The following is a 26,759-nucleotide window of genomic DNA, read 5'->3' on the forward strand; positions in this document are numbered from 1 at the left end:
TAAAGTTTGCTGGTTCTGTCCTTTTCTTTTATTGCCACCATCAGAGGCGTGCTGTTTTTCTTGCTGGATAGTTGAGTGCACATTCGATTTCACCTTTGTTTTTGAAGCTATAATGTCATTTTTATATTAGAATTTTCTACTTCTGACACATAAAAAGTGTGATGATTGATTTCGTCAGTCCCATCAGCGTTGAATTAATGGAAGTTGATTGTACCCACCATTGTGGCGTAGTCTTAGGTGTTGTGCTGCCAAGACCGAGGGCGCGGGATCGAATCTCGACCGTGGCGGTGGCATTTTGACGAGACGAAATGCAAAAACATCCATGTGCCATGCATTGGGATGCACATTAAAGAACCAGAGGTAGACGAAATTAATCTGGAGTCCCCCACTATGGCCTGCCTCATAATCATATCTTGGTTTTGGCACATAAAACACTAGAACTTAGTTTAATTAAGTTGACTATATTGCCTCCTGCAGTAATGGGTGCCCAAGAGAAGAGGTAGGGAGGACAAGAAGGAAGAAGCACACGTGCTACTCCTCCCGCTCGATAGCCAGGTACCACCGCTGTGTTTTTCGGGAGCCAGCTGTCCTCATTAAACGTTGTGAGTCCTCTTTGAACACACATGACCAAGTGGTGGAGGTGCTGGGTATTTCTCGCTCATGCCACAGACCCCTCCTGGAAGCGGAATCATCAGCAAAGTGCCAGTCGAGACTCCTGTCCATTGGGCCAGCCATAGGATCAGGGGACTACCTCCGGAAGACAACACAGTGATTCCAACTACCTCAACTGGCATGGATAGCCCAATGATGACCAGTTACACACTTCAGAACCCACGGATTCCAAACTCATTCCATGGCAATGTGTTCGAAGACGTCGAAGACTGGATGGCCGACACTGAGCGCGTGGCTGAGTACAATGGGACGACGAGACTAAACTTATGTTTATTTTCGCCCGGAGGATGGCACGGATAACTGGTTTCAAAACCATGAGAAGCTACTGATGTCGTGGCCCGAGTTCCACCGTCAGCTGCTAGACACCTATGCCTGTGCTGACCTCTGCAAATGAGCAGAACGAGTGATCCAGGCCTGCATCCAGCTTCTCAACGAAAGTGTCACCGTGTTCGTCGAAGAAATGACGCCCCTCTTCAGACCAGCAGACCCACGAATGGCCGCGGACAAGAAGTCGTGTCACTTGATGCGACGAGTGAAGGAGCAGCTCTTTGCTGGCCTTGTGCGGAGCCCTCTGAAGACTGTTGCCGAATTTTTATCTTAAGCTGTAAGTATGGAAAAGAAGCTTCAGCAGTGATCGGACTTCTACGAATGGCAAGTGAGCATCCCCTTCCAATATTTTCGCGGCCAGCGGAAGCAACGATAACAACCTCCGAGAACTGATCTGCACCGTTGTGCGTGAAGAAATGTAAGTTTACGGCTTGTCACAGGCTACGGTGAGCTCCATTGCGAGTGTTGTAAAATATGAAGTGCACCATGTGCTCCGGTCAACCTTTGCTCTTGCTAACACCACTGTGCGACCTGCGCAGAAGCCCTCATACTCCCTCTTTTTCTTATACTGCTTCTTAACCATCGAGCCAATTCTCTTTTCGAGGAAGGGGGAACATGCCATCTGCAGTAGTGGGCACAGTGTATGAGAAGAGGCAGGAAGGACAAGAAGAAAGAAGCGCGCACTACCCCGCCCACTTGATAGCCAGGTTCCACTGCTGTGTTTTTCAGGAGCCAGCTGTCCTCATTAAGCGGCGCAAGTCCTCCTTGAAGACATGTGACAATATGACATCCAGACCTTCAATTATATTTAGTGTTTATTTTAGGAAGCCTAAAAACAGTGAAGAAGAAACTAGGAATTGGCAAGAATCAGATGTATGCGTTAAGAGACAAAGCCGGCAATATCATTACTAATATGGATGAAATAGTTCAAGTGGCTGAGGAGTTCTATAGAGATTTATATAGTACCAGTGGCACCCACGACGATAATGGAAGAGAAAATAGTCTAGAGGAATTCGAAATCCCACAGGTAACGCCTGAAGAAGTAAAGAAAGCCTTGGGAGCTATGCAAAGGGGGAAGGCAGCTGGGGAGGATCAGGTAACAGCAGATTTGTTGAAGGATGGTGGGCAGATTGTTCTAGAGAAACTGGCCACCCTGTATATGCAATGCCTCATGACTTCGAGCGTACCGGAATCTTGGAAAAACGCTAACATAATTCTAATCCATAAGAAAGGGGACGCCAAAGACTTGAAAAATTATAGACCGATCAGCTTACTGTCCGTTGCTTACAAAGTATTTACTAAGGTAATTGCAAATAGAATCAGGAACACCTTAGACTTCCGTCAACCAAAGGACCAGGCAGGATTCCGTAAAGGCTACTCAACAATAGACCATATTCACACTATCAATCAGGTGATAGAAAAATGTGCGGAATATAACCAACCTTTATATATAGCTTTCATTGATTACGAGAAAGCGTTTGATTCAGTCGAAACCTCAGCAGTCATGGAGGCATTGCGGAATCAGGGTGTAGACGAGCCGTATGTAAAAATACTGAAAGATATCTACAGCGGCTGCACAGCCACCGTAGTCCTCCATAAAGCAAGCAACAAAATCCCAATAAAGAAGGGTGTCAGGCAGGAAGATATGAACTCTCCCATGCTATTCATAGGGTGTTTACAGGAAGTATTCAGAGACATAGGTTGAAAAGAATTGGGGATAAGAGTTAATTGAGAATACCTTAGTAACTTGCGATTCGCTGATGATATTGCCTTGCTTAGTAACTCAGGGGACCAGCTGCAATGCATGCTCACTGACCTGGAGAGGCAAAGCTGAAGGGTGGGTCTAAAAATTAATTTGCAGAAAGCTAAAGTAATGTTTAACAGTCTCGGAAGAGAACAGCAGTTTACGATAGGTAGTGAGGCACTGGAAGTGGTAAGGGAATACATCTACTTAGGACAAGTGGTGACTGCGGATCCGGATCATGAGACTGAAATAATCAGAAGAATTAGAATGGGCTGGGGCGCGTTTGGCAGGTCATGGTCATGGCAGGTCATTCTCAGGTCATGGCAGGTCATTCTCAGATCATGAACAGCAGGTTGCCATTATCCCTTAAGAGAAAAGTTTATAACAGCTGTGTCTTACCAGTACTCACATACGGGGCAGAAACCTGGCGGCTTACGAAAAGGGTTCTACTTAAACTGAGGATGACACAGCGAGCTATGGAAAGAAGAATGATAGGTGTAACGTTAAGGGATAAGAAAAGAGCTGATTGGGTGAGGGAACAAACGCGAGTTAATGATATCTTAGTTGAAATCAAGAAAAAGAAATGGGCATGGGCAGGACACGTAATGAGGAGGGAAGATAACCGATGGTCATTAAGAGTTACGGAATGGATTCCAAGGGAAGGGAAGCGTAGCAGAGGGCGGCAGAAAGTTAGGTGGGCGGATGAAATTAAGTTTGCAGGGACAACATGGCCACAATTAGTACATGACCGGGGTAGTTGGAGAAGTATGGGAGAGGCCTTTGCCCTGCAGTGGGCGTAACCAGGCTGCTGCTGCTGCTGATGATGATGATAGTCGGTAAGCTTGCCATATAGATCCTTTCACTATGCATAAACATAGGCCCTGGTGAGCTTCTGGTTCTGCCCACTGATGTAGCCCGCTAAATTTAGCAGGGGAAAAGGCAAGGACCAGTAGCAGGAGTACATTACAATAGAAGCCTGCAGCACACGTTTTCTCATGTAATAACAATTTCAAGTCATGTTTGCTTAAGTCGCGTGAAAAAGATCAACATGTGAATCTTGAAGCATTGTAATGCACCTTTCATTTATCTGAAAAGCTAAAAAGGTACTTTGTGTACATAGAAACAACATAAAAATAAGCATTTTTCTTGCTTTAGTAGATCGCTAAGGCACGCGACTAGGTGTTTCTCAGTGCAACACGCTCGCTATTATCACATGTGTGAAACTGTGTTTGTGTCTTTGTTCTGTCCCATATATATCGGGGAGGCTCGTGTTCTCTCCCAAGTGGCAAATGTCACTTTTCTCTTATGCCTGCCCTCATTGTTGGGATAAAAATAAACAGACTTAAGACTTAATCATTTAGGACAAATCTCAATCATCTTGTCTGGTTGCATTTCAGATGGTTGAGAGCTTAGGCACCATAGCACGGTCAGGCTCCAAAGAGTTCCTCAAGAAGCTGGCTGCAAACGACACCAATGCAAACTCCATCATTGGCCAGTTTGGTGTTGGCTTCTATTCGGCCTTCATGGTTGCCGACCGGGTGGAAGTGTTTTCGCAGTCACGTTGCGTAGGAGCCAAGGCGATGCGCTGGCTCTCGGATGGCTCGGGCCAGTACGAAATCTCGGAGGCCGAGGGCGTCCAGGAAGGCACCAAGATTGTGCTCACGTTGAAGCCGGATTGCTCGGACTTTGCTGATGTGGACTTTGTGGGCAAAGTGATCGAGAAGTACAGCAATTTTGTAGGCAGCCCCATCTACCTCAATGGGCGACAAGTCAACACACTGCAGGTAAGTTACCTCAATGTTTGTGGGCTCTTCTGAGATGCAACTCGTGAAAAAAGGGCACTTGCTCACTGTTGGGGAAGACGCATTTTAAGTGTGTATCGCTTGTATAGTTGAGCCTCAATAATGTGAACTCGAGGGGGCCTGGAAATGTGTTCAGTTAAATGGAGTTCAAGGTAAAGGAAGCTCGTTGAGTGGAGGACTTATGCATGCAGCCGTGCATTACACAGTGCATGTGCACCGAGCTAGCAAATTATTTATATTTTTTATTGTTTATTTAGGAAATGCTGCTGTCATTGAACACCTGCCAGCTGGGGAGAGGAAAAAATAAGCAATCACGCACACATCAAAATAAGGAAAATTAAATTATGCACAAATATACAATGGGTCATCAGTACAAAAGAAAAGATGTAAAGATTTTCGACGTAAAGTGTAAGGACTTTGTAAGACTTTTGAGCACATTATTTATACGGCCTTAATTAAACACATTACGTCAATAAGACTTCTGAGTAATCAGCAGCGTAGATTTCGAAAAGGTTTTTCTTGTACAGCTCAGATGCTCAAATTTTACCACAATATAGCCTCCAGTATCGATTGTAGAGGACAGATTGAGGGCTTATTATTAGATTTTTAGAACTTTCGACACTGTCTCCCATCAGTTATTAATACAGAAACTTGTGTACATTAATATTGATAACTCTGTCAAAAAATGGATAATTGACTGTTTAACATCATGGAAACAGCAAGTTGTTCTAAATGGCAAATGTTCTCCGTGGGAGGATGTAACATCTGGGGTTCCAGAGAGATCCGTACTCAGACCTCTGCTGTTCCTTATTTTTATTAATGATATTTTTACGGTGCAACCAACATTGGCGCCAGTCAGAAGAAGAGAATTTGACGTGTAGAGGTGGAATTTATCTACGACAGCCATCTTGTTTATGCATTGTTGTCTCTCTTGTAAATATTGTAAATACATCTTTATGTGCGACTTCTGCAACATAATAAATTGGTGAGAGGTGCGGAGTACCCGTGAGAAAAAACGATGGAGCTCTGCAGTGGTCATCACCTCGAACTGAACATGATGGACAAAACAGGACCCGACATGGCGCGGCCCACATCAGCGCCTACAACCCCGACTGCTGTGCTGGCTCAGTGGCAGGATCCAGGAACTTTCTGCGGCACAGACCACCTCAATGTGGAAGACTGGATCACCACATATCAGCGTATAAGTGCCCACAACAAATGGGATCAGACAATTATGTTGGCTAACTTAGCCTTCTATCTATAAGGCGCAGCGAAAGTGTGGCATGACAACCACGAGGAAGAGCTGAACGACTGGGGCACGTGCAAACAGAAGCTGAGGGACTTGTTCGGCCGTCCAGCTGGGCGGAAGACCGCTAAGAAAGAACTAGCGAACTGCCCCCGGACGTCCACAGAATGATACGTCTCTTACATCCAGGATGTGCTGGCTCTGTGCCCTTAAAGTTGACAGCGATATGGCCGAGTCAGACAAGGTTGGGCCTGTACTGAAGGGGATTGCTGACAATGCTTTCAACCTGCTTATGTGCAAAAATTGTGAAACAGTACAGGCCATCATAAAAGAGTGTCAACGCTTTGAGCAGGCCAAGAGCCGCCGCATTGCAACGCCGTTCGCACGTCTGTCGAATACAGCTGCGACATCCTCTTGTGAGGACAGGTTAGGAGTGCAGCGACCATTATTATAAGATGACGTGACAAGAATAGTGCGGCGAGAACTTCAAGCCATGGCTCCTGCAGACCTTTTTTTCCTGCCCCAGTGAATCGAACAACTTGTCTACAGCAGCATTTGTGCAGGCAATAGTCTGCGAAGAACTCGCTAATCTTGGAGTTCATTCTGTATATGGCATTGCCACTTCACAGCTGTCTCATGCTCCAGGTTCATTGACTGGTCTGTGGTATCCCGCACGCTACCGAAATCCAGCCGAGTGGCGAATGGCAGACAATCAACCAATCTGTTTTTCTTGTTGGCGTATTGGTCACGTTGCTCGCCATTGTAACACTCATACTGTGTCCTCCCCTCTACGACTGCCATTCACCAGTTATTATCGCCACGAATGATGCGAGTGTCGTTACCAACCCCCATTATAACCGCAACAGCCTAACAATGACGCTCGTGCTCCTTGAAACAGTCCCTCGTCATCATTCTGACTTCACCAGTCCCGTTCGCCACCAGCTCGTCGACCATCATCCCTTTCACCATAGCCTTGTCACCCACCGTCCGCTATCACCTCAAGCCACTACGTACATCTCTGTACTGTCGTTCCCGTCTGTTCCTGACGATGTCTACGTGCAATGTCCCACCACTGACATACTGCTTGAAATTTTGTCGTTCCCCATACCGTGCTCACTGTTACAGGCAATCAGATTTCGCTCACTCTCCTTAATCATAACTTGTGGGGATGCGAGACTCTCACGTGTCCCCTGATGTGTTGTTTTCCCGCACGGCTCGCGTGGCCTGGCGCCCGCGGCGGTCGGAGTGGTTGAGGCGCAGTGCGAGAGATGGCGCGAGTGTTGCGCTGTGGCGGGGTTACTTGGACGCAAGGGAGAACACGGTGGCTCTTGGGCGGCGGACCGGCGAGCAGCGTGGACGTGCCGCGCGTGCGCCGATCCATGCCTCTGCGAGACCGTCTTACGGGGCCGCCTTCGAACACGCCACCATTCGCGTGACCATACATGCGAACGACCAGGTGTTGGGATCCAGCATGGAGCGAACATATTCGCTTGCTATCCGGGTGCGGTGAGTCGGACTTCTAGATTTGTCGAGCGCCCATCGGCATGTTTTGTGGATAGCAACTCGGCTAGCAGGCATTGATCTATGAAAGGTGCAATAAATGCCCTTGTGATTGTTTGCACTACTGTGTTGTCGTTCCTTTGTCCCAAGAGCACGGGTGGGAGAACCCCACGAACTGCTAGACTCGAATTCTTCCCAGAGGCATGTTTTTGGATGACATGTCGCCTGTGAACGATTTCGAGATATCGGCTCTTGACGCTGAAATTCCATCGCCCTCTACAGGAACCTTCGATCCACCAACTCTCACAGATGAACTTAGCAAGATTGCACCTGATCTTCCGGCACAAGCTGCTGACCTCCACCATCTCTTGGAAACGTATCGCGACATTTTTTACCTTGACGGCAGCCCTTTAGTCCAGACATCTGTGTTCACCCATCGTATTTACACTGGAGACACCAATTCGATACGCCGCTGGCCATACCATGTTTCACATGCTGAACAAGTAATACAACGTGAAGTCAATAAGATGTTGACTAATGGCGTTATCTAGCCTTGTTGCAGTCTATGGGCGCTGCCTGTTTTCCTTGTCGAGAAGGACAGCAGTTGGTACTTTTGTGTTGATTACAGGCACCTCAACAAAATCACACAAGGATGTCTACCATTTTCCGCATATTGATGACGCCTTGGACTGCTTGCTCAGAGCCAAGCGCTTTTCATTGATAGACCTCCGATCAGGCTATTGGCAGATCTCGGTAGATGACATGGACCATGAAAAAACTGTCTTCGTAACACCTGACGACCTCTACCAATTCAAGGTTATGTCATTTGACTTTGTAATGCCCTGGCAACCTTCGAAAGAATAATGGATTCCTTAATTCGCGGCTATAAATGGTCCACGTTATGGGAACTCCAGCATCAGATCCAGCAGTCGAAGAAGGGGAAGACAAAGGGACTCGCGAGTGCAAGCGATGATTCGAGGCTCAGCTGGGTTTCTAAGAGGGCCCAGCTGACTTTGGAATCGTCATCATCGTTGTCTTTGCTGCCGCAGGCCGGCACCGAAGAATTGTCGTCAGAGTCTGAGACTTCGCCTTCCTCAGGCTCGGACAAGGACAACGCGCCGCTCTTGTCCTCGGCTTCGCTACCCATCGAGCGGCTCTTCTGAGTCGTTTTCTTTGACAGCTTGCCTTTGCATGCCTTGGCGGCTCCTTTGCCGTCAACGGTCCGTTAGTCGTCGCTGTCCAAGTCGCTGGATGCGGCCACGCCACCAGATTTGGAGCCACGCGTAGTCTCTGTGCTTCAACAACTTTTTGCGTTGATGCAGTGCTGCATCAACACACCCACAGGGCTGCACCCACAGCTCTGCAGAGCTGTGGTGGCGCGCAGAGGTGGCTAGAAAATGAGCACGCGGTGGCTGTTGGAGTTTTGTATAGCACATACCTCCAGACCCTTGCATTTCAAGGGCTCTGTTAAGGCAGTAGTGCTTCTTGCAAATGTTTGCCTGTGACATATTTTAGCGTGTCATTGTTCTTTCACTATGTATATTTCGTGTCAATGGTACCCCCACCTCATTAGCTATTGCCATAATTTTATTACATATAGGCTTTACGCACTTTACAGCAACCATTTTTTTCAGGTCCCTTTACAGCCACGTCACATTCACCTGTCGTAATTCATTGCTCCACTGCAAACTCATTAACACTGGCCTGGCGCTCTTTGGCCCCATCCCTGCTCCTTGCGCCAGAAAACCCCATACATCATCATTATTATTGGCATTAGATGAACACAGCAGTACACACATAAAAAGGTGACGTGTGGCAGTTCTCACATGCACCTTTGATCTGAAAAGTTTATTGATTGAAAAGGTGTCTGATAAATGTCGTCATAAAGGGTCAAGCTGTCTTGCTGGGAGCATATGGTGTAACCTCGGTGATACAATCATGGCTGGTGTGATTTCGCGTTGATACGAATTCATACGATGCCCCGGCAGAAGCACACCTTATACTACGAGCAACACTTTGGATGTCCTAAACACTCCCCCCCTGCGCATTGGTTTGGGCGATACAAATGAGAGCCGCGAGCGCCGTGACTGCCGGCATCAAAGTGGCTAGAAGGCTATGCCGAGCATGCAGAGGCGGGTTGGCAGGCGGACCATTTCCATATTCGCAGTGCAAGCGAAGGCTGGCAGAAGGCAGCCAATAACACGGCGGCAAATGCACGCATTGTATGGAGCGGAAATGGTCCGGCACTGGCAGTCTCTTCTTGCTAGGCTCATGCTGTGCTGTATCCAATGTTCTTGCAAAGCCTGTTTTGTGAAGTTTGTGGACAACTTCCAGAATTAGCTGCTGGTTGACCTGGCGAAGAAAACCCAGAAGGACTTCGGGACTTCTTCCATCCGTTAATCCGTGAATAAATTTCTAAAGATGAGTTTCTGGCTCTTTTGTTTTTTGTTTTGTTTTTTGGGGCTACGAATTTCGGGTGATACAAATATTTCACACAATTTACTCGGCCCCTTGAGATCTGTATCGCTGAAGTTTTACTGTATGTGCATTTACTTCAGAAGGTTGTTTACACTGTGCTTTTTTTGTGTCTTCTATTACACTGCTTGCTGAGTAAAAATTTCAGTAACAATTCTCTCTGTATGGTGTGTACCTGCACTAGAAAACACTGTATGTTTACTTCTATTTGAGTAAATCTAGGCCATAAACTAGACGTGTACAGAGAACACATGTGACAGGATCGGTGACAACTTCCAACTGGTTTTATACCTCTGTCACACAGGCACAAAAATGCCATTAATTCGTTGATGCTTAAGTTTCCTAATGACGTTTTTTTCGGCGGACCTGCCACATGTCCAAATTTAATGACATTTGACGCGGTGATGCTGGTGACAGTATCTTCTGAACTGAGCAATGTTGAGGTAGGGAATAAAAATCAGTATGCATTTACAAGTTTATTTTGCCTTCATGAATATGAAATGTAAAAACAAGCATACTATGGTGCCGTTAGCTTGTGTTTGTTGCTGTCTTTTAGGACGTTTGAACTAATTTTGGCCATTACATGTTCAATTTGAAGCACGAAAGCAAAATGGCGCCTGCGCTGTCGAAGCTGTTCCAATGCTTACCTGGGGAAGTTTGTCGAGTACAACTCCTTGCAGGAGTGTTGTTGTAGAACATTATGTATGAATTATTTTTACATGATAGAGCCTGTTACAAGCACTTAAATTAATTTGCACTGGGCACACTATGACATTGAGAGTATGCATTTCTCAGTCGAATGAGTTCTGGTGAATGCATTAGATAACGAATGAAATTAAGGCAAGTGATATTAGGTTTGTCTGTGTGGCATCATGCAAATTTCATAAAAATATAAGGCATTAACAAGTTAAGGCCATTTTCTGCACCAGTGTGGCACAGGTATTGCTTGGGATTAGGTTCTGTCATGTGACATCCTGTCTTATGTTGTTCACTTGCAGTTTGCGCTGCAGGTTTCCTTAAATATGACACACCGACTAGCTTAAACCAAAATTCTGCTGTAACACTGTTCTTGTTGACAGGCACTGTGGCTCCTGGAGCCCCGGCATGTGACACAAGCACAACACGACGAGTTCTACCGCTACCTGTCGGGGGCATTTGATGTGCCTCGCTTCACAGTGCATTTTTGCACTGATGTGCCCCTCTCCATTCGATGTCTCCTGTATGTGCCCGAGGGCAAGCCCGGTCTCTTTGACATGAGTCGTGAGAAAGATGGTGTGGCCCTCTACTCGCGCAAGGTGAGCAGTGTGTCACAAACTGTATTTCCACTGCGGGTCTTGAGAGCTCACATTTCACAGGTTATGCACTCATTTAACACCTTGAAGACACTGCCCATAGGTCACTGATCATAAATGATCCGTGGTTCTGCACGTGCTGCCGAGCTCAAACTTCCATGTGCTGGAATGTGTAATCGCATCGTCGAGGTAGTTTGAGAATTAGGCTTCCAGTTTCAGTGCAGTTTGTTCTCTTTCCAACAGGCAGCAACACATGAGAGAATTGTCTAGAGACCGGTGGTGGCCATCATCATCAGCCTATTTTATGTCCACTGCAGGACGAAGGCCGCTCCCTGTGATCACCAATTACCCCTGTCCTGCACTATTCCAACTAGCACCCGCAAATCTCCTAATTTCGTCGCCCAACCTAGTCTTCTGCTGTCCTCTGCTGGCGGTGGTGGACATAGACAGACATGACCTCATGCTCACATCGGGACGCGCAAGAAAACCGACATCAATCACACAATTTTGCTGCTTCGACAACAGAAGTGTTTTATTAAACCAGCAGCGAAGAGTCTGAAGACGACTTTGGCAGCTCTGATTTCAGTTAGGAAACGTGATTCAGGAGACGACCAACCAGGGACTTAATGGTGGACGCGGCCCTTGAAAACCGAAAAACAGCAAAAACGTTGATTTTTTAAAAACAATATTTTGGGGTTGTATGTCTCATAAACTACCTGTTTTATAATTATCAGCACGTAATTAAACCGCAAAGTAAAAAGAAATGCAACTTTTGAGGTCACCGCGGCCTACAAAACGTGCAAATGCTGAAATTAAGTCAAACTTTGCGCGTGCATCATTCCCTGCCCATGCGACCTGCCCGCACCATCTTGGTGTCATTTTGACCATAAATTCTTTGTCTCTATTATGGTGTCTAGAAGGGGGCAGTGTGATGGGCGGTGTATCTGTGCTGTGCGAGAGAGAGGCGCGATGGGCGATGAAAGTTCCCGGCACCGCTAGGGGCGCTGAAGCACACTAGTGTGCAAGGACAAGCCACGGCGCAGCCTTTGCCATTGTAGGGCCAGCGAGGTCTGTCAGGCAAATGTAGGCATGTAGACCGCACTTGTTTGCACGCTGATCGGTATCATTGGGAAGCGTCACACATGAGCCACTGTGATTATTTTGAGGTGCGTATTGCATAATATTGTGCTGTTCATGTGCTGTGTAATAGATAACGTGTCGTGGCCTCATGGCGTTGATAGCGCGAACACGTTTCGTACACGGGTGCAGAAGCGGGTGCAGAAGCGGGTACAGAACGTGCAAAGCCAAGGGGGTGGGGCCTCCCTATTTAGACCGCCTGAAGCGCCGCTCTGCATGAATTATTGTCACGACTTGCAAAACATCAAACGTGCTGGGAACGAGTTGACAACAATGTGTGTCCTTTGCCAACGGCACTTAAAATTGAAGTACATCGAAAGGACCTTTCGGCATGTGATTAATGGGAAAGTAGTCACCAGAGAAGCACCTGAATGCAGTGCAGACAGCGTGTTCATACAAGAAATTGACAGGGAAGGCCCATTGTACCCTGGACATGAGTTAGCCACGCTCATTAAAGGGTTCAAGGTTGCATTCACATAATTTTTTTCAACAGAGAAGCTTTATGCTTTCAGTGTGCGTGATTTTATGCAGTTCTTGAACAGTTTAACACTCCGCCAAGTGGGATGCGAGCTCCATCACAAGGAGCTCACTGCAAAAATGATCCAGTTTGTGGTGTTAACTAGGCTGTACCTTTTCACATTGAACAAGGGCAAAGCTTATCAAAGGGGGCCCCAGAAGCATTTTAAGTCAAGTATAGTGAAGTAGAGCCTACTGCTAAGGTCGGTCTGATGTGTGCATGTGGATTACTGTAATACATAATAAATGGTCTCCTCGTCTTGTGGATCTGTACAACAAAAGCAGTGATGGAAAATTTTTAGTGCATGTTGAGGGTTCGCCAAAGTGCCAACATATGAGCCTAATTTTTTTTTTTTTTTTACGAAGCAAAAACATTTTAAAGGGCATGTTGCTGGCATATGCGGATGCGAATAGGGAAGTAAATGACATGGTGATGTTATTCCCCTGTTTATTGTGCGCAGCCCCAGCATTGAATTTGTCAGAAACGACCCAATGTGAATGCGACATGCGTGCTAACTGCCATGCACCGCCCCCTTGAAAAGCTGCGAAAACTGCACAGCAGCTGCAAGTAGCGCCATCTGCAACTTTCATCGCTCCTTTGTGCAGCCTACAGGCTCCCGCCCATCACACTGCCCCCTTCTAGCCACCATTTCTCTGTTTTGCCGCCTTGCAAAGTGGCATAGTCGGTGCGGTTGAGGCGCTATTGGCGTTTTCTCACGATGTGATGCGGGGCGCTGACTGGCTGCATTAGCCAGTGGGATTCAAATCCCACTGGCTAAAGTGCGCGTGCCATTGGCTGCTGTGCGGGTGGCTGCTCCCTTCGATGCCATGCCCGCCGCATTCGCGTCTTTGTTGCCCCTTGCTCTGTCCGCCTCAACAGACATGTGCTTGTGAGCTGCTCATCGCCTTGCGCTATCTTTTAAATTATTTTCAGAGCTTTTTTTTTTTTTTTTTTTTTGCTAGTTCTGTGGTTTTCATCCTCATTGTTCCATGCGATGCCAGCAACGAAGCCCAAGACAGTGCACACGTTTGGTGCACAAAAGCGCGATATGCGACTTGTACGAGCATCAAACTTTCAGTCTTCCACTGCGAGTGCCAACTGCGTAAGACGCTTGCAGCGGCAGAACTATGCTGTTGGCTTTCGCCAGTCGAGAATCAACACATTGAGTGCCTCGAGCAGCAAGAGCTGATTAGAAGCTCTGCAGGAGGTTTCTAATAAAAATATGTGTTCAACTCAGTTTTCTCTGAATGGATTTTTTCGCTAGTAGGGGGGCTGGGGAAGCAGATATCTCAAGAACTGCTCTTCAGATTTGTGTGCCGTGTTTTTTTTAATTGTTTCTGAATGACTTTGCCAGGGTTAACAAGCTTCTTTCTTTTCAGAAAGCCGGTACAGTTAATTGATAATAAGCAATTAATTTTTGATGAATGTGGTCATTACTGGCTACATCAAATTCAAAGTTGTGTTAAAATTTTTTGGAGGTGAAATTTAAGAAAGAAAGGGTTTTGTAGCCCTTTGGGATATCTATCAAGGAATTATCACAGTGAATTTGAGCTTCCTACGATGTCCTGGGATTTCTCCAGGCTCTTCCTCAGGCATAACCATGAACTACCTAGTGTCTTAGACCTCAATAACTCTGGAACTAATAAACAAATCTTCATGAAACTTTGCAGTTCCTCACAGTTTGGTGGTATAAACGTCCCTTGAATGTTTCCTCCGAATATCATAAAAAATAAAAAGTTCAGTCTCCATGGTAGCCTCCCCCCTTAAACTAGTGTTAGAAGGGGAGCGTAGCTCCACATTCAATCTACTCTTGAGTAGGTACACATGCTTGCTGTATGTTCTCATTGATTTATCTCTATTTTGTAGTGTTTCAACAACCTATGGTAATTCATATGATGAAGACAGTTGACAGAACACCAACCAAAATGGTGTTGTTCGCTCCTTGTTCACTCTGCCAGACGTTGTCCAAGCATTGATTTCAAGCTATGGTAATGGCCTCCTGCTGTCAGTATAGAAGCGGATGGATTTTTCGCTAGGAGGGGAACCTGGCATGTACTTGAACGACGATGTGGGTGTGGCACTCACAAGTAGGGTGCGTCAATGCACAAATCCTGCCCCGCTCTTTTGCACATGGCGACATTCACTGAAGCGGCCGATGCCAACAATACCACTTCGAAACCAGCTTTCTTGGCATGCTCTGCCATTTTCAATCTTGCTTGAGATGGCCACCTTCACATGGCCGTCAGCAGCCGTCGTACACATTGCCGGCCTTGCTGTGACTACAGAAAAATTACTGGTTGCTGCGGCCCGCAGTGCTCTAATCATTTGCGAAATTGCTGGTGGACGGTGAATAGATGGTCTATGGATAGTAAATATTCAGCAGAGGAATGAGCTGTCACAAACACCTCGTGTGTTGACCCCTTTTCCTTTCCAACTACACTTTATTTCTACATATATCAAACCAATACACTCATTAGTTCCTTATGGCAAGTGTTTTACTCTTCCGGCAATAACAGTAAAACCTCGTTAATTTGACCCCAGTGTATTAGGAAACTTGGATAATTCTGATTCTTCCTTTGGTCCCGACAGGCATATGCATTATTTAATGCAATGAAACTCTTATAAATTCGGACGTACTTGGTCACACATTGGTTAATACGGACAACTCTCGGAGCTTGGTGAGTGTGGAGTGCTGCAAATGTGCGATGCAAAGGAGCAAAAGCGGCGTTAGCCTCCAGTGAGACAAGATGACAGAGTTTGCATCGCCATGGTGATCAGTGGAAATCATACGTGAATGACAAGAACATTTAGCACCTGTTCGTGCCTTTGAAGACTTTATTCTTGAGTTTACCGCAGCACATAGCTCCGTGGCTTCATGAGTGCATAGTCACCATCCAGGATTGTGTCAATAGCGGCCGCAGTTTTGTCTGCAGTGGTTGCAGCAAACAGTTTCGTTTTGACTCGGTACGCGCATCAGCGGCAAGCCTTCAGAACTGCAAGGTCGCCGTCCATGATCGCGTCGATAGCGACCACGGTTGTGTCAGCAGTGGTTGCGGCAAACAATAGTTGCATTTGACTCGGTGCAAAGCTGTCAATTATGAAAAGCACCGTGTACATCATGATAGGTGGTGACCTGGCAGCAAAATAATCAGGATGTGCGTGTGGTAGTGAAAAGCATGTCTCAGATGAAGACTCGCGCCGCGGCCGCGCTGTGGAGGAAGTCACGAGGCCATTGCCGCAGCGAGCGCTAATCATTCACAAAGTGAGAATTGCAGCTTCCTCACTGGTGTTGGGCAAAATATAAACAGGATTTGGCGATTCATTCAGTAAATAAAGGTATGTTGACAAAGCAAGCATTTGTTTGTTTTCTGGATACCCTCGATAATTAGGCATTCGATTAATTCGAACATTTTTTGCGGTTCCGTGAAGTTAACAAGGTTATACTGTATTATTTATACCCTCTTAGAACACCAAACCTCGTAAGTCTCTTGTGGCGCTTTATAATATGGAACCCTGAAGCTGGTGCAAGCAAGCTAACAAAAATTGCAGAAACTGAAATCAAAGCCAGATGTGGTCAGTAGACTCAGTGCAGACTTGTAAACAAAAGAACTACGCAGATCCCACTTACTGTAGAAATCAAAGTTATGCGAAACATCTTACAGGCAGCTGGCATCGACCCTGCCTCAACCACGTGCCTCAACCGGCTCTGACTTCAAGCAGGCACTGATTGTGGAGTTTGGACACGCTAAGGGTCAGAAAGAACGTCTGCTTGCCTAGTTGTTCGATCATTGTGAACGCTTTTCCCTTCCAAGTAATACACCAGTACTTCAGAAGAGTAGAATCTGGGGCCAGTTAGTGATGCATATTTGGCTACGGTGAAGTGCGATGGCTGGGACAAAGTAAGACTAGACAGACAGGATAAGCGTTACTAACAACTCTGAACATTTATCGGAAAATTTTGAAGCAGCAGGATAATGCATGCATGCATATAAGACACTGAGACCAGCAACAGAAAGAGCAGGCGCAAAACATGGAGGTGATACAGGTGCAGGTAATACGCGAGAATCAGAGGCGAGAGTTGCATGACGACAATGCCGCTACAGTGAAAGCTCGTTAATTCGAACTTCAATAATTTGAATTTATGTATAATTCGAACTGTACGATTTGATCTGGCCAAGCTCCACAGAAGTCTGTGTATAAAAAAAGCCCATTAATTCAAACGCGAGAAGGTTCCGCCACGGATAATTCGAACTATGCGCCGCCATGCCGGCGGCGTGGCGCCTGGCACACGACCAGAGAAGCGCACCTACTGCATACACACAAGGCTGTGTCGCCTCCGGAACAAAGAGAACGGCGAGAGAAAGCAAAATCGCCAAAAAATCTGACCGGCGCGGGGTCGGCCAGAAGGCAGCAGCGGCTGCCTCCTCTCTGTTCTACGTTGACCGCCCAGATCCCGTCCCTCCCGGTGGTCTACGTGGCCAACAGAAAGGCATAGATGACGGGGAAACTGTTCGGACAGTGGCTAGCAAAGATGGACAAAAAGTTTGAGCGTTGTGGACAGAAAGTCCTCCTGCTCGTTGACAACTGTTAGGCTCATAAGGTCGACATTGAGACGAAGGCCATTGAGCTAGCCTTCATTCCACCTAACACTACCGCGGCGCTGCAGCCCATGGACCAAGGTATCATTCAAAATTTTAAATCATTTTACCGGCGCCATCTGTTGGAGCAAATTATTTTGTGCAATATTTATCAGGTGACGCTCCTAAGTGCGCTACACATGCGTGTGCGTGCTTGGGAGCAAGTAACTGCAGTTACGATAGCAAATTGCTATTGCCACTGTGGCTTTGGCGCACAAGCTCTACAAGGAGGAAACCAGCCACCTGCGCTCGAAGACGGCGTCACCGCTCCCATGGTGGACGTTTTGGACGACGTCTCCTTTGCTGACTATGTCGACGTGGACGAGTGCCTGGATAAAGGGGTGAACCTCAACCCAGAGTTACTACAAGTACTGCTTTGCTTTCGGTGGTTTCCGGTCGCCATCAACTCGGATATCGAGAAGGCATTCTTACAAATTGAGATACAGGAGACCAACCGAGTTGCATTCCGGTTTCTCTGGTTTGATGCCATTCCCGTCACCCAAAACAGCAACATTGTCAAATGGCACATGACCCGTGTACCGTTTGGATCAACATCAAGCCCCTTCTTGCTCATGGCGACTATTCATCACCACTTGGGCAACGCTTGTGAGGACAAAGCGCTTGCTTCTATTTTGAAGAAGTCCTTTTATGTAGACGATTTACTGGTGGGTGCAGAGACATCTGAAGATGGTCTGTACATCTATGAGCGATCGAAGGCTATTATGCGAGATGCAGGCATGAGTCTTAGATAATGGAAGACCAATAACCAACAACTACAGAAGATTTTCAACAACCAGAAGGAGCAAGTGGCAGGTACATCAAAGGAATCAACTGCGGTTTTGGGAATGCAATGGGATACCGAAACTGATTACTTCAAATTTTCTTCCAAATCTGTAGTGCAATACTTAGCCCCTGCGCAGCTGGTCACAAAACGTACACTTCTCAAGGCTGCTTCCCGAATTTTCGACCCTCTTGGTATTCTCTCGCCTTTCACCATCACTGCAAAGCTTTTGTTTCAACGACTGTGGGTTTTAGGCCAGTCTTGGAATCGCCAGTTACTAGAGGAGATCAAGACAACGTGGACGGCATGGTGCGCAGACGCTATCCAGCTTGGCTTCATCAAGATTCCGCACTGCGTGAGAGGTGGGCTATATGGAGCGGTCGAGAAGGCAGAGCTGCATACATTCGTCGATGCCAGCCTGAAGGCTTATGGAGCACGTAATAATTCACGTAAATCCGCGCAGCCTCTGGAATGTACACTCATAGACAGCCTAAGCTGATACCAAATAACAGCAGACAATAGATACTGGTGGCACGGCCCAGCCATGACAACGTAAAGCTGAGACATGATAAAATGTGTTTGAGAGTGCCCCTTAGTGCTGCCGTGGGAATCACCCGGTTTCATCTGCTATGCTACTGAGTAGCCATCCATTCTTGCGTCTGGGCCGTGCCGCCAGTATCTGTTGTCTGCTGTTATTTTAACGCGACAGTGTTAAAAGTGTGTCGCAGAAAAGCCAGTGTCGTCGTCGGCGTTGGCCGTGAGCGATAAATCCCGGGAGGCACTTCATGAATAAAAAACAACTTGCAAGATGGGCTGGGTGGGAATCGAACCAGGGTCTCCGGAGTGTGAGACGGAGACGCTACCACTCAGCAACGAGTTCGATGCTTCAAAGCGGTACAAAAGCGCGTCTAGTGAATGCGGTGTTGCCTTAGAAACGTGCCGTAGAAGGTTATACTGCAGTGTATATCAGTAATTATAAGCATGTAACTTACAGAAGTCGCAATTACACGAGTAGCGAAGTACGTTTCCGCTACATTTCTTCTGCACTCTGCGCACACACAGAGCCATCTTGCGACAAACACGGAAGACCCCCTCCTCGCAATGTGCGGCACTGCCCCGACACGTGGCGCGCCACTCGCCCGCTTCTCCCCTTCGGGCCGTGCGGGGACCGGTGCGAGGATGCCCCACTTCCCTTGCGTTTAATAAGTTTTCTCGCTCTCTCCCCTTCCAATTCACTCGTCACTCGCACCGTCGCGTTTTGGCTTCGTGGCTCCTCTTTCCACCTCACAGCACGATTCCTAGGTGCAGCGATGCGGGACGCCTCTGATGTGATCGCTGCGCTGTAGCGCGTCTGGTGGGAAAGCGTCTCCTGCGATGTGTTCCGAGCTGCTTCCAAAGAGTCATGCGTCTGCGTGGTGCTCCCAAGCGAGATAGAGGACGATCCCAGCGAGGCGTCAGCCCCATGATTGCGTCGGCCTTCATGGCGCATCGCGGCCCCGGCTTTCCGTGCCGATCGTGACGTTTGGCTCGCATAGATCGTTTCTCCCTCCGAGACACCGAGTTCTTTGGTTTGTTCCACTTGCTCAGGCGCACGTTTCGTTGCTGCGCCGAACGCTGCGTTGCTCGGCGCTCACCGTGTGATTGGTGGGTGCAAAGTCCGATGCACGGCGCCTCTTAAGTGTTCGCTGCGCCGTAGCGCAATGTCTTACACCCCTTGGTGGGTTGACGGGAACGCTATCGTGTTCCACTCTTGAAGGCGAAGCTTAAGCGTCCTCCAATTTTTGTTTCAGCTTAGGTTGTCCGTGACTGCACTTTAGGAACCGTCGCATGTGTAGGCTGTCTCCATGTGTTAAGTGTGTCTGATACAAGTCTCACGTGTGTTTGTACTTATGCGTACTGCCCCTATTTCTTTCTGGAATGATCCTGAACCCAATACCATCACAGTCACATCTATCACAAGCATGCAGCCTCCAACAGACTTGGCAAGTCTGAGGTGTTCCTTGGAATGCTCTACCATGTTGGACGCATTTTGCCAAATTTATCTGCTGTTATGACGCCTCTCGGACTGCTTTTGAACAAAGACACTGTCTGGACTTGGGGTACTGCTTGAGCAACAGCTTTCGACTACTTGAAGAAAATGGTTGTCTTTAGCTCATGCATGGCGCAGTACAACGCAGAATTTCCTACATCAGTGTCTGCCAATGCCAGCTCCTATGAACTGGGCTCAGTCCTTCAGGATCAACCGACTGGAAAGATGAGAGGCAGCCTCCACATCACGAGCCTTGACTTCTGCTGAACAAGGTGCATCCAAATAAAAAAAGAGGTACTGGACGTCTCATGAGCAGTTCAAAGGTTTAATGAGTGCTTGCGGGGCCTCAGCTTTGTTGTTGAAACCGACCACTAGCCACTCAAGTTACTGGGATCAGCTCACCTGGCGACCATGCCTCCTCAACAATAACAGTTTCGCATCAGGCTCTCGCACTACCAGTTCACGGTGATGTATGTCCCAGGCAAACTCCTAGTTATGGCTGGCACTTTTTCAAGGGATCCTGCGCGCTCCATCTCTCCAACCTCTAGGGATAGCGTCGAGCTCTTTGTGTCGCAAGTTGTAAAGGCTCTTCCACTGTAGCAGTGTGCCTTGAAGACTTCAGAGCTCAGCGGTAAAGAATTATTGCTCCAAAGGAGGTTGGTCTAGACACGACCAGTTGCCGTTAAACATGGTTCACTATTGGGAACACCAGGACGACTTTTCCATATGCGATTGTCTTCTACTCATGGGACAACACCTTGTGGTGTCAGCTCTACTGCGCCAAGACATGGTGAACTTGCTGTGCGACTGTCATTGTGGTGTTAACTGTTGTTTGGCACTATCCAGACAGTTTGTGGTGGCGAGGTCTCAGCAGCCAGTTGAAAAATGCAGTGGCAAGCTGTGATGTGTGTGCTACTACAGGGGCCCAACATCCCAAACTGATGATGCTAACAGAAATGCCCACAGTAGCCTGGGAGCGAGTGGTCACAAATCTGATTAATTTGAACAACCACGAGTTTCTGCTAGTGGTGGACTACCGTTCTCATTACCCAGAAGTCGTCACCATCTAGTCCACATCTGCTGAAGATGTAATCGTGGCACTGAAGAGCGTGTTTGCCGGCATTCCTGACACTGTGCTTAGTGACAGTGAGCCTCAGTTTGCGTGCAAAGCCTCTCAGGCATGCTACGAGCAGTCCTCACTTTCCCCAGTCTAATGGTGAAGCAGAGGAAAGGGACCGCACAATCAAGGACTTGCTCCAGGAACCTGAAGACCTGTTCAGAATCAGGATTTATTATTAAAAGTTGGGTCATATTACAAGTATTTAGTATACAGAAGGAGGTCCCATAGTCAAAGACTGTATCGGGACATCCTGTACAAGAACAGTTATGATAGCCAACATCTCAAAGCAACAGTAGCATATAATAAGGTAGCACATAAGCAACAAGAAAGGAAAGGTTACGGAACAAAATACAAATTGATTACAAATAATAACAAGGTTTAGCATATCTAATGGTAGCAGGAAAAATGGTGTGGGAAGAAAATACCAACAGTTTATTTACAACAAAAGAAAAAAAAGAAAAGTGAACAAAACCGAATACAGTAAACCTCCTAATTCATCTGTCACTAATAAGTGTATTTTTATTTCTCTCTTAAATTGTGATAAAGATCTTGCATTTTTCATGAAAGGAAGAGTGTTTCATATTGATTTGGAAGTAAATTCTACGGTCTGTTTACTATAGTTAGTGCGGCTTCTTGGTAAAAGAAAATTGTTAAACGCAAATCTGGTTGTACAATGAATCATCAGGTTAGATGGTGAAAATGTGATTGATGGTAGCTCATTATTCACAAATCTGTAGAAAAAAAATACCTAGGTTGTATTTAGTGAGTCCAGAAATGGTAAGGTGTTATTCTCGTGTAGTAGAGAGTTGGCATTAGAAAAGCGTGGACTGCAAGTAATTATTCTTATGGCTTGGTTCTGAATTGTCTGGAGAGACGCAATATGAGTATTACAGATGTCTCCCCAACATATTATGCCAGAAGTAATGTGAGATAGGACAAAATGTGCGAGAGTAATGTGGTACGTGTGAAGTAAGGGCATGTTTTAATTAAGATGCATATACCGCAAGTTATTTTCCTTTTTATGTGAGCAATATGATTGTGATATTTCAAATTACAATCAAGTAGAATAAAAGATGAACATGGACTTGGAGGAAGGCAGCGAGGGCCAAAAGTGATGTTTGGAATGGCTGGTGCTTTTCGCTGATGTAAAGAGAATACAAAAAGTTTAGTCCTAGTTGCATTAATAGATAACATGTTAAGATTACACCACCTTAAGATATTTTTTAAATCAGCATTTAACTTACTAATGAGAGACGAGATATCTTTATAAAAGGAAAAGATAGTGGTGTCATCTGTGTACAGAATGCATTTTGTGGAAGAAAGACAATGAGGCAAATCATTAAACCAAAAACAGAAATGGCCCCAGGATAGAGCCTTGGGGCACACCAATGTTAGTAATTTGCTGTCGGGAATAAGCATTGGACACAGAAACAACTTGAACTTTTGTTAAATAAGTAGTGAAAGAGCAGGCCCGCAAATGCCAATTGCTTTGAGATTAGAGAATAGGATATTATGATTTATGCTATCAAATGCATTCGTTAGATTGATAAAAACTGAAGCAGTGAGGAATCCTTCGTTGATTAATTTGCTCACTTTGCTCACAAAATCGGCTTTCTTAGTTCTGGAACAGAATCGAGCAATGATACTTTTCTTGTCATTAGCTCTGTTTGTACGCGATGAACAATGTCCAAATCGCTAGGCGGTATGGGACAGCCAATTCTGTCCCCTACCATTTTCATTATTGCAATACAGTCCTATCCTTGGGTGCAGGGAACGCCCTTAATCTCAACATTGCCAAGGCAAGAGTACTGTTTCAGCTCCTCCATCTTGTGAGTTAATGACTGGTTCTAAGAATTCAATTGATTGTTCTCAACAATTAGGGTGGCCTTTTGGCTACACAGTTCTTCTACAAATCCGTTCAAGTGCTCAGCTCTTGTATGCAAGGAAGCAACCTCTTGTTTTTGCTTGACAACATCAATCCCAGACTCCATCATTCTTAGCAATATTACCAAAGGCGAGTTCACGCGTGCTTTTAGCCATGTTGTTAATCTTTCCTTCCAGCTCCTCGCTTTTTCTCGACAGTTCTGTATTCTTTGGCATGGTAGGAGTATTAAACAGAAACTGCTCTTGCTCCCGTTTTGCTCCCGTTTGGGCGGCGGGCTAATTCCGCCGCTACTTACATGCCTGGCATTTCACAGTCACTACCGATCACCATGCACTTTGCTGGCCTAAGTCCCCTTAAGGGTCTCACTGGGCGTCTTGGTCACTGGGCACTGCAACTGCAAGAATACACATACTCGGTTTCTTATAAGTCTGGCCGTTTGCACTGGGATGCTGACTATTTGTCTCGCAGTCCCGTGGATTCGCGTGAAGTCTCCAATGACACGCCTGCATATATATTACTACACACGTGTGATATTTGATTGTTTGAACGAGGTACATGGGTGCCATCACTCGAGAAAAGAGGAAGAACAAACTGGGCTCACGCTGTGAATCTAACTGGTCAGCGCTGCCACCGCTGTTGTAAATATAACTTGTAAATAATTGTTCGTCTTATTGACTCAGCCTTCGTGTAACAATATTCTTATTCTTTGCTTTAAGCCACATCCATGATTCATTCATTCATTTCATTTATTTCTCATTGCTACATGAATTGTACGAACAACAGAGGGTCCCACAGCCGAAGGCTAGTGTGGGCCCATAGTCAATATGCATATATCAGCAGCTACAAAATTTAGTATGTCTACTTCCTAGTAACAAAGTTTAAAACAATTAAGTGATCACAAACACATGCAATTAACAAAAACAAATACAGTAGCTGATACAAAAAAAAGAATCAAATAAGTTTAGATTGGCACAGCATTTTGACAGCGATTACAAAATTGTTTGGCCTTTTTTTTTTCATGAGGAATTGAATTCCAAATTTTGGCACCATGAAACTTAATCAGTCGTTGACCATATGTGTTACGAGAGACAGGTGAGTTAAAATTTATATTTGTTGCATTCCTTTATTACGATTAGGTATAATGAACAAGTTTGGTAGCAATGAGTGATTTCCGCATATACAGTCCAGCCCACATATAACGAACTTGATCGTCACGTGGCATTTGTTCGTTGTATCCAAAGTTCGTACTAAGTGGACCACCTATAATACGGGAAAACAGAGCAAGCGAAACGAAAGTTCACTTTATTTTTGAAAAAAGTCCGTGATGCATGTCTGCTTCTTCAAAGCTGATCGCATCACTGCCGTTTCTAATTTTTCCAGCGCGGTAATATGTTCATCGCCAAGGCCTCTGCTGCACACGAGTTCCTTAAGCGACGCGATGTAACCGATCGCGGTTGAAGCGTTCACAGCAACCGGCGGTAGAGCAGCATCCTCGTCATCGTCCTCGTCGGCCTCTGGGCAGTCAGGAAGGGCTCGCACTTCACGCACAATAGCTTCGTCAGTGCATGGCTCCGCAATGTCGGCGTCGTCATCAGCAGAAACGAAATCGTCCCAGGCAACGTCAGGTCCGGCCAGCTGCGTGTCAACGACGCGTTGCCACAAGTCCTCGTGCGACCGGCCTTCCGGTGGGTGATCTATGGCGTCCTCTGTGCCTGGGCCCATAAAACCCGCCTTCCGGAAGCAATTTTCTATGCACTCCGCGGTGAGTTCCATCCACGCCGCTTTCAACATGTCCACGGCGGCAAGCAAGCTGATGCGAACTGGCATGGCAGCATCAATCGCGATCAACAAGCGTTGGATGACGCGCCGCCGGTAGCACACCTTGAACGCATGAATGATGCCCATATCCAGCGGCTGAATTTTGCAGGTTGCATTGGGAAGCAAGAAGAGCACTGTCACCGCACTCAAGGAAGGCTGCACATGGTGCGCCGCACAGTTATCCAGCACGAGCAGGACCTTCCTGTTTTTTCGTGCCATGTGGCGGTCGAACTCGACGAGCCACTCGGCAAATAAGTCACGACTCATCCAGGCTTTTGTATTGTTCCTGTAGCGTACGGGCACGTAGCTTCCAAAGCATCGCGGCTTACGTGACTTCCCAATGACAAAAGGCAGCCGCCGGTCACTGCCGTCCATGTTGACACACAGAAGAACGGTTATGCGCAACTTGCTGTTCTTCCCTCCTGCGCACTTGTCGCCTTTCAAGGCATGCGTTTTAGATGGCAACATCTGATAAAACAACGCAGTCTCGTCGGCATTGTAAACGTCCCGTGGAGCATAGCTCGTGATTGTTGGGAGGTTGTCGGAAAGCCACGCATCGACGTCCTCGTTGTTCACAGACGCGGCCTCGCCGACGACCGCCTTGAAAACAATTCCGTGGCGAGACTTAAACCGGTGGAGCCATCCATTGCCTGGGCTGAAATCGGGAAAATCCAAAAGGAAGGCGAAGTCTTTAGCCTTGGAGAGCATCAGCGGTCCACTGATCGGAACGTTGCGAGACCGCGCGTCAGCGAACCACTTCAGCAGTGCGTCCTCAACGTCCGCGTAGGTCGCCTTCCGAAGGCGCTTTCTAGTCGTCGGGTCGGCATTCACGGTAGCACCAAGAATCTTTTCCTTGCCCTTAGCAATGGTTGAAATGGTCGATTTCGACAGTCCGTACTTCTTGACCAGTTCGCAGTTTTTTGCACCTTGAGCAAGTTCATTAACAATGGCCATCTTCGTTGCGATGTCGACAGCTTTCCTTTTAGCACCTGAAGAGGTCGGCGTACAGTCCTCCATCGCACCAGGCGCAAGTCAAGCCCTTGGGCTCGCGCGCTGAGGCAGCCTTCAACTCCCCGATCTGGGAAAGGCACGGATGCGGCAACGATGTCAATGCAGTGCCATCGCACAGAAAGAATCGACGGCGCAATGCCCTCAGCGCGGGGTGGCAACGGAGCAACAAATGGAGAACCGGTTTGAGCCGGTAGAGCAGACGCCTGACTTTTCGGATTGGCCGACGCAGATCACGTGGATGCATCACAGCGACGCGGGCGGCGCCACTTTCTCTTTCGTCACCGCGCGCGCGCTTTTTCGTTTTCATTTTTCAACGCGCGCTTTTTCTTTTTTTTACTTTATTTTACCCGCAAAGGAGCGCCGGGGGACGCTTCGTGCGCTATGTGTTCGCGTCGTGTCAGGGGAACACAAAGTGCGCGAAATTCGCCTGCCGCGGGTTCGCAGTCCAGCGAAACCGCACCAAACACCGCTGGCTCGGTCCACTACAGGGGCCCGACAGCTTCACGTTCGCTCTAACCGAGTGTTGAGGCCACAACAGTTCGTTCTATGTGAGACACTGTGCCATTGCCCCAATATATATTTTGACGGTAGCACCGCCCTCGTTCGTACTAAGCGAGCGTTCGTTATATCTGCGGCTGTTATAAGTGGGCTGGACTGTAATCTTTATCAGAATCGCAACTTTCATTTCGGATGCCTAGGGAAATGGTAGTATGCAAAGGTGACTGAATAGCATGGTGTTATCATCATGTGGGCTTGTGTATGTTAT

At 47.0% G+C, this 26,759-nt stretch overlaps 1 protein-coding gene across 2 annotated transcripts in view; it reads left to right on the top strand.

Annotated features, from left to right (window-relative positions):
- The window catches only part of Trap1 (TNF receptor associated protein 1), a 137,447-nt gene that overhangs the window by 18,263 nt on the left and 92,425 nt on the right, over positions 1–26,759 (top strand). Inside the window, exons 3-4 of one of the 2 annotated variants that reach the window (XM_075698248.1) lie at positions 4,141–4,527; positions 10,846–11,061. In XM_075698248.1, coding sequence (XP_075554363.1) covers positions 4,141–4,527; positions 10,846–11,061 — 603 coding nt within the window. The remainder of the gene's footprint in view (positions 1–4,140; positions 4,528–10,845; positions 11,062–26,759) is intronic. The other variant, XM_075698249.1, reaches the window with a different exon arrangement.

Source organism: Dermacentor variabilis, chromosome 7 (assembly GCF_050947875.1).
Source record: "Dermacentor variabilis isolate Ectoservices chromosome 7, ASM5094787v1, whole genome shotgun sequence".
In the NCBI taxonomy this organism is placed as follows: Eukaryota; Metazoa; Arthropoda; class Arachnida; order Ixodida; family Ixodidae; genus Dermacentor; species Dermacentor variabilis.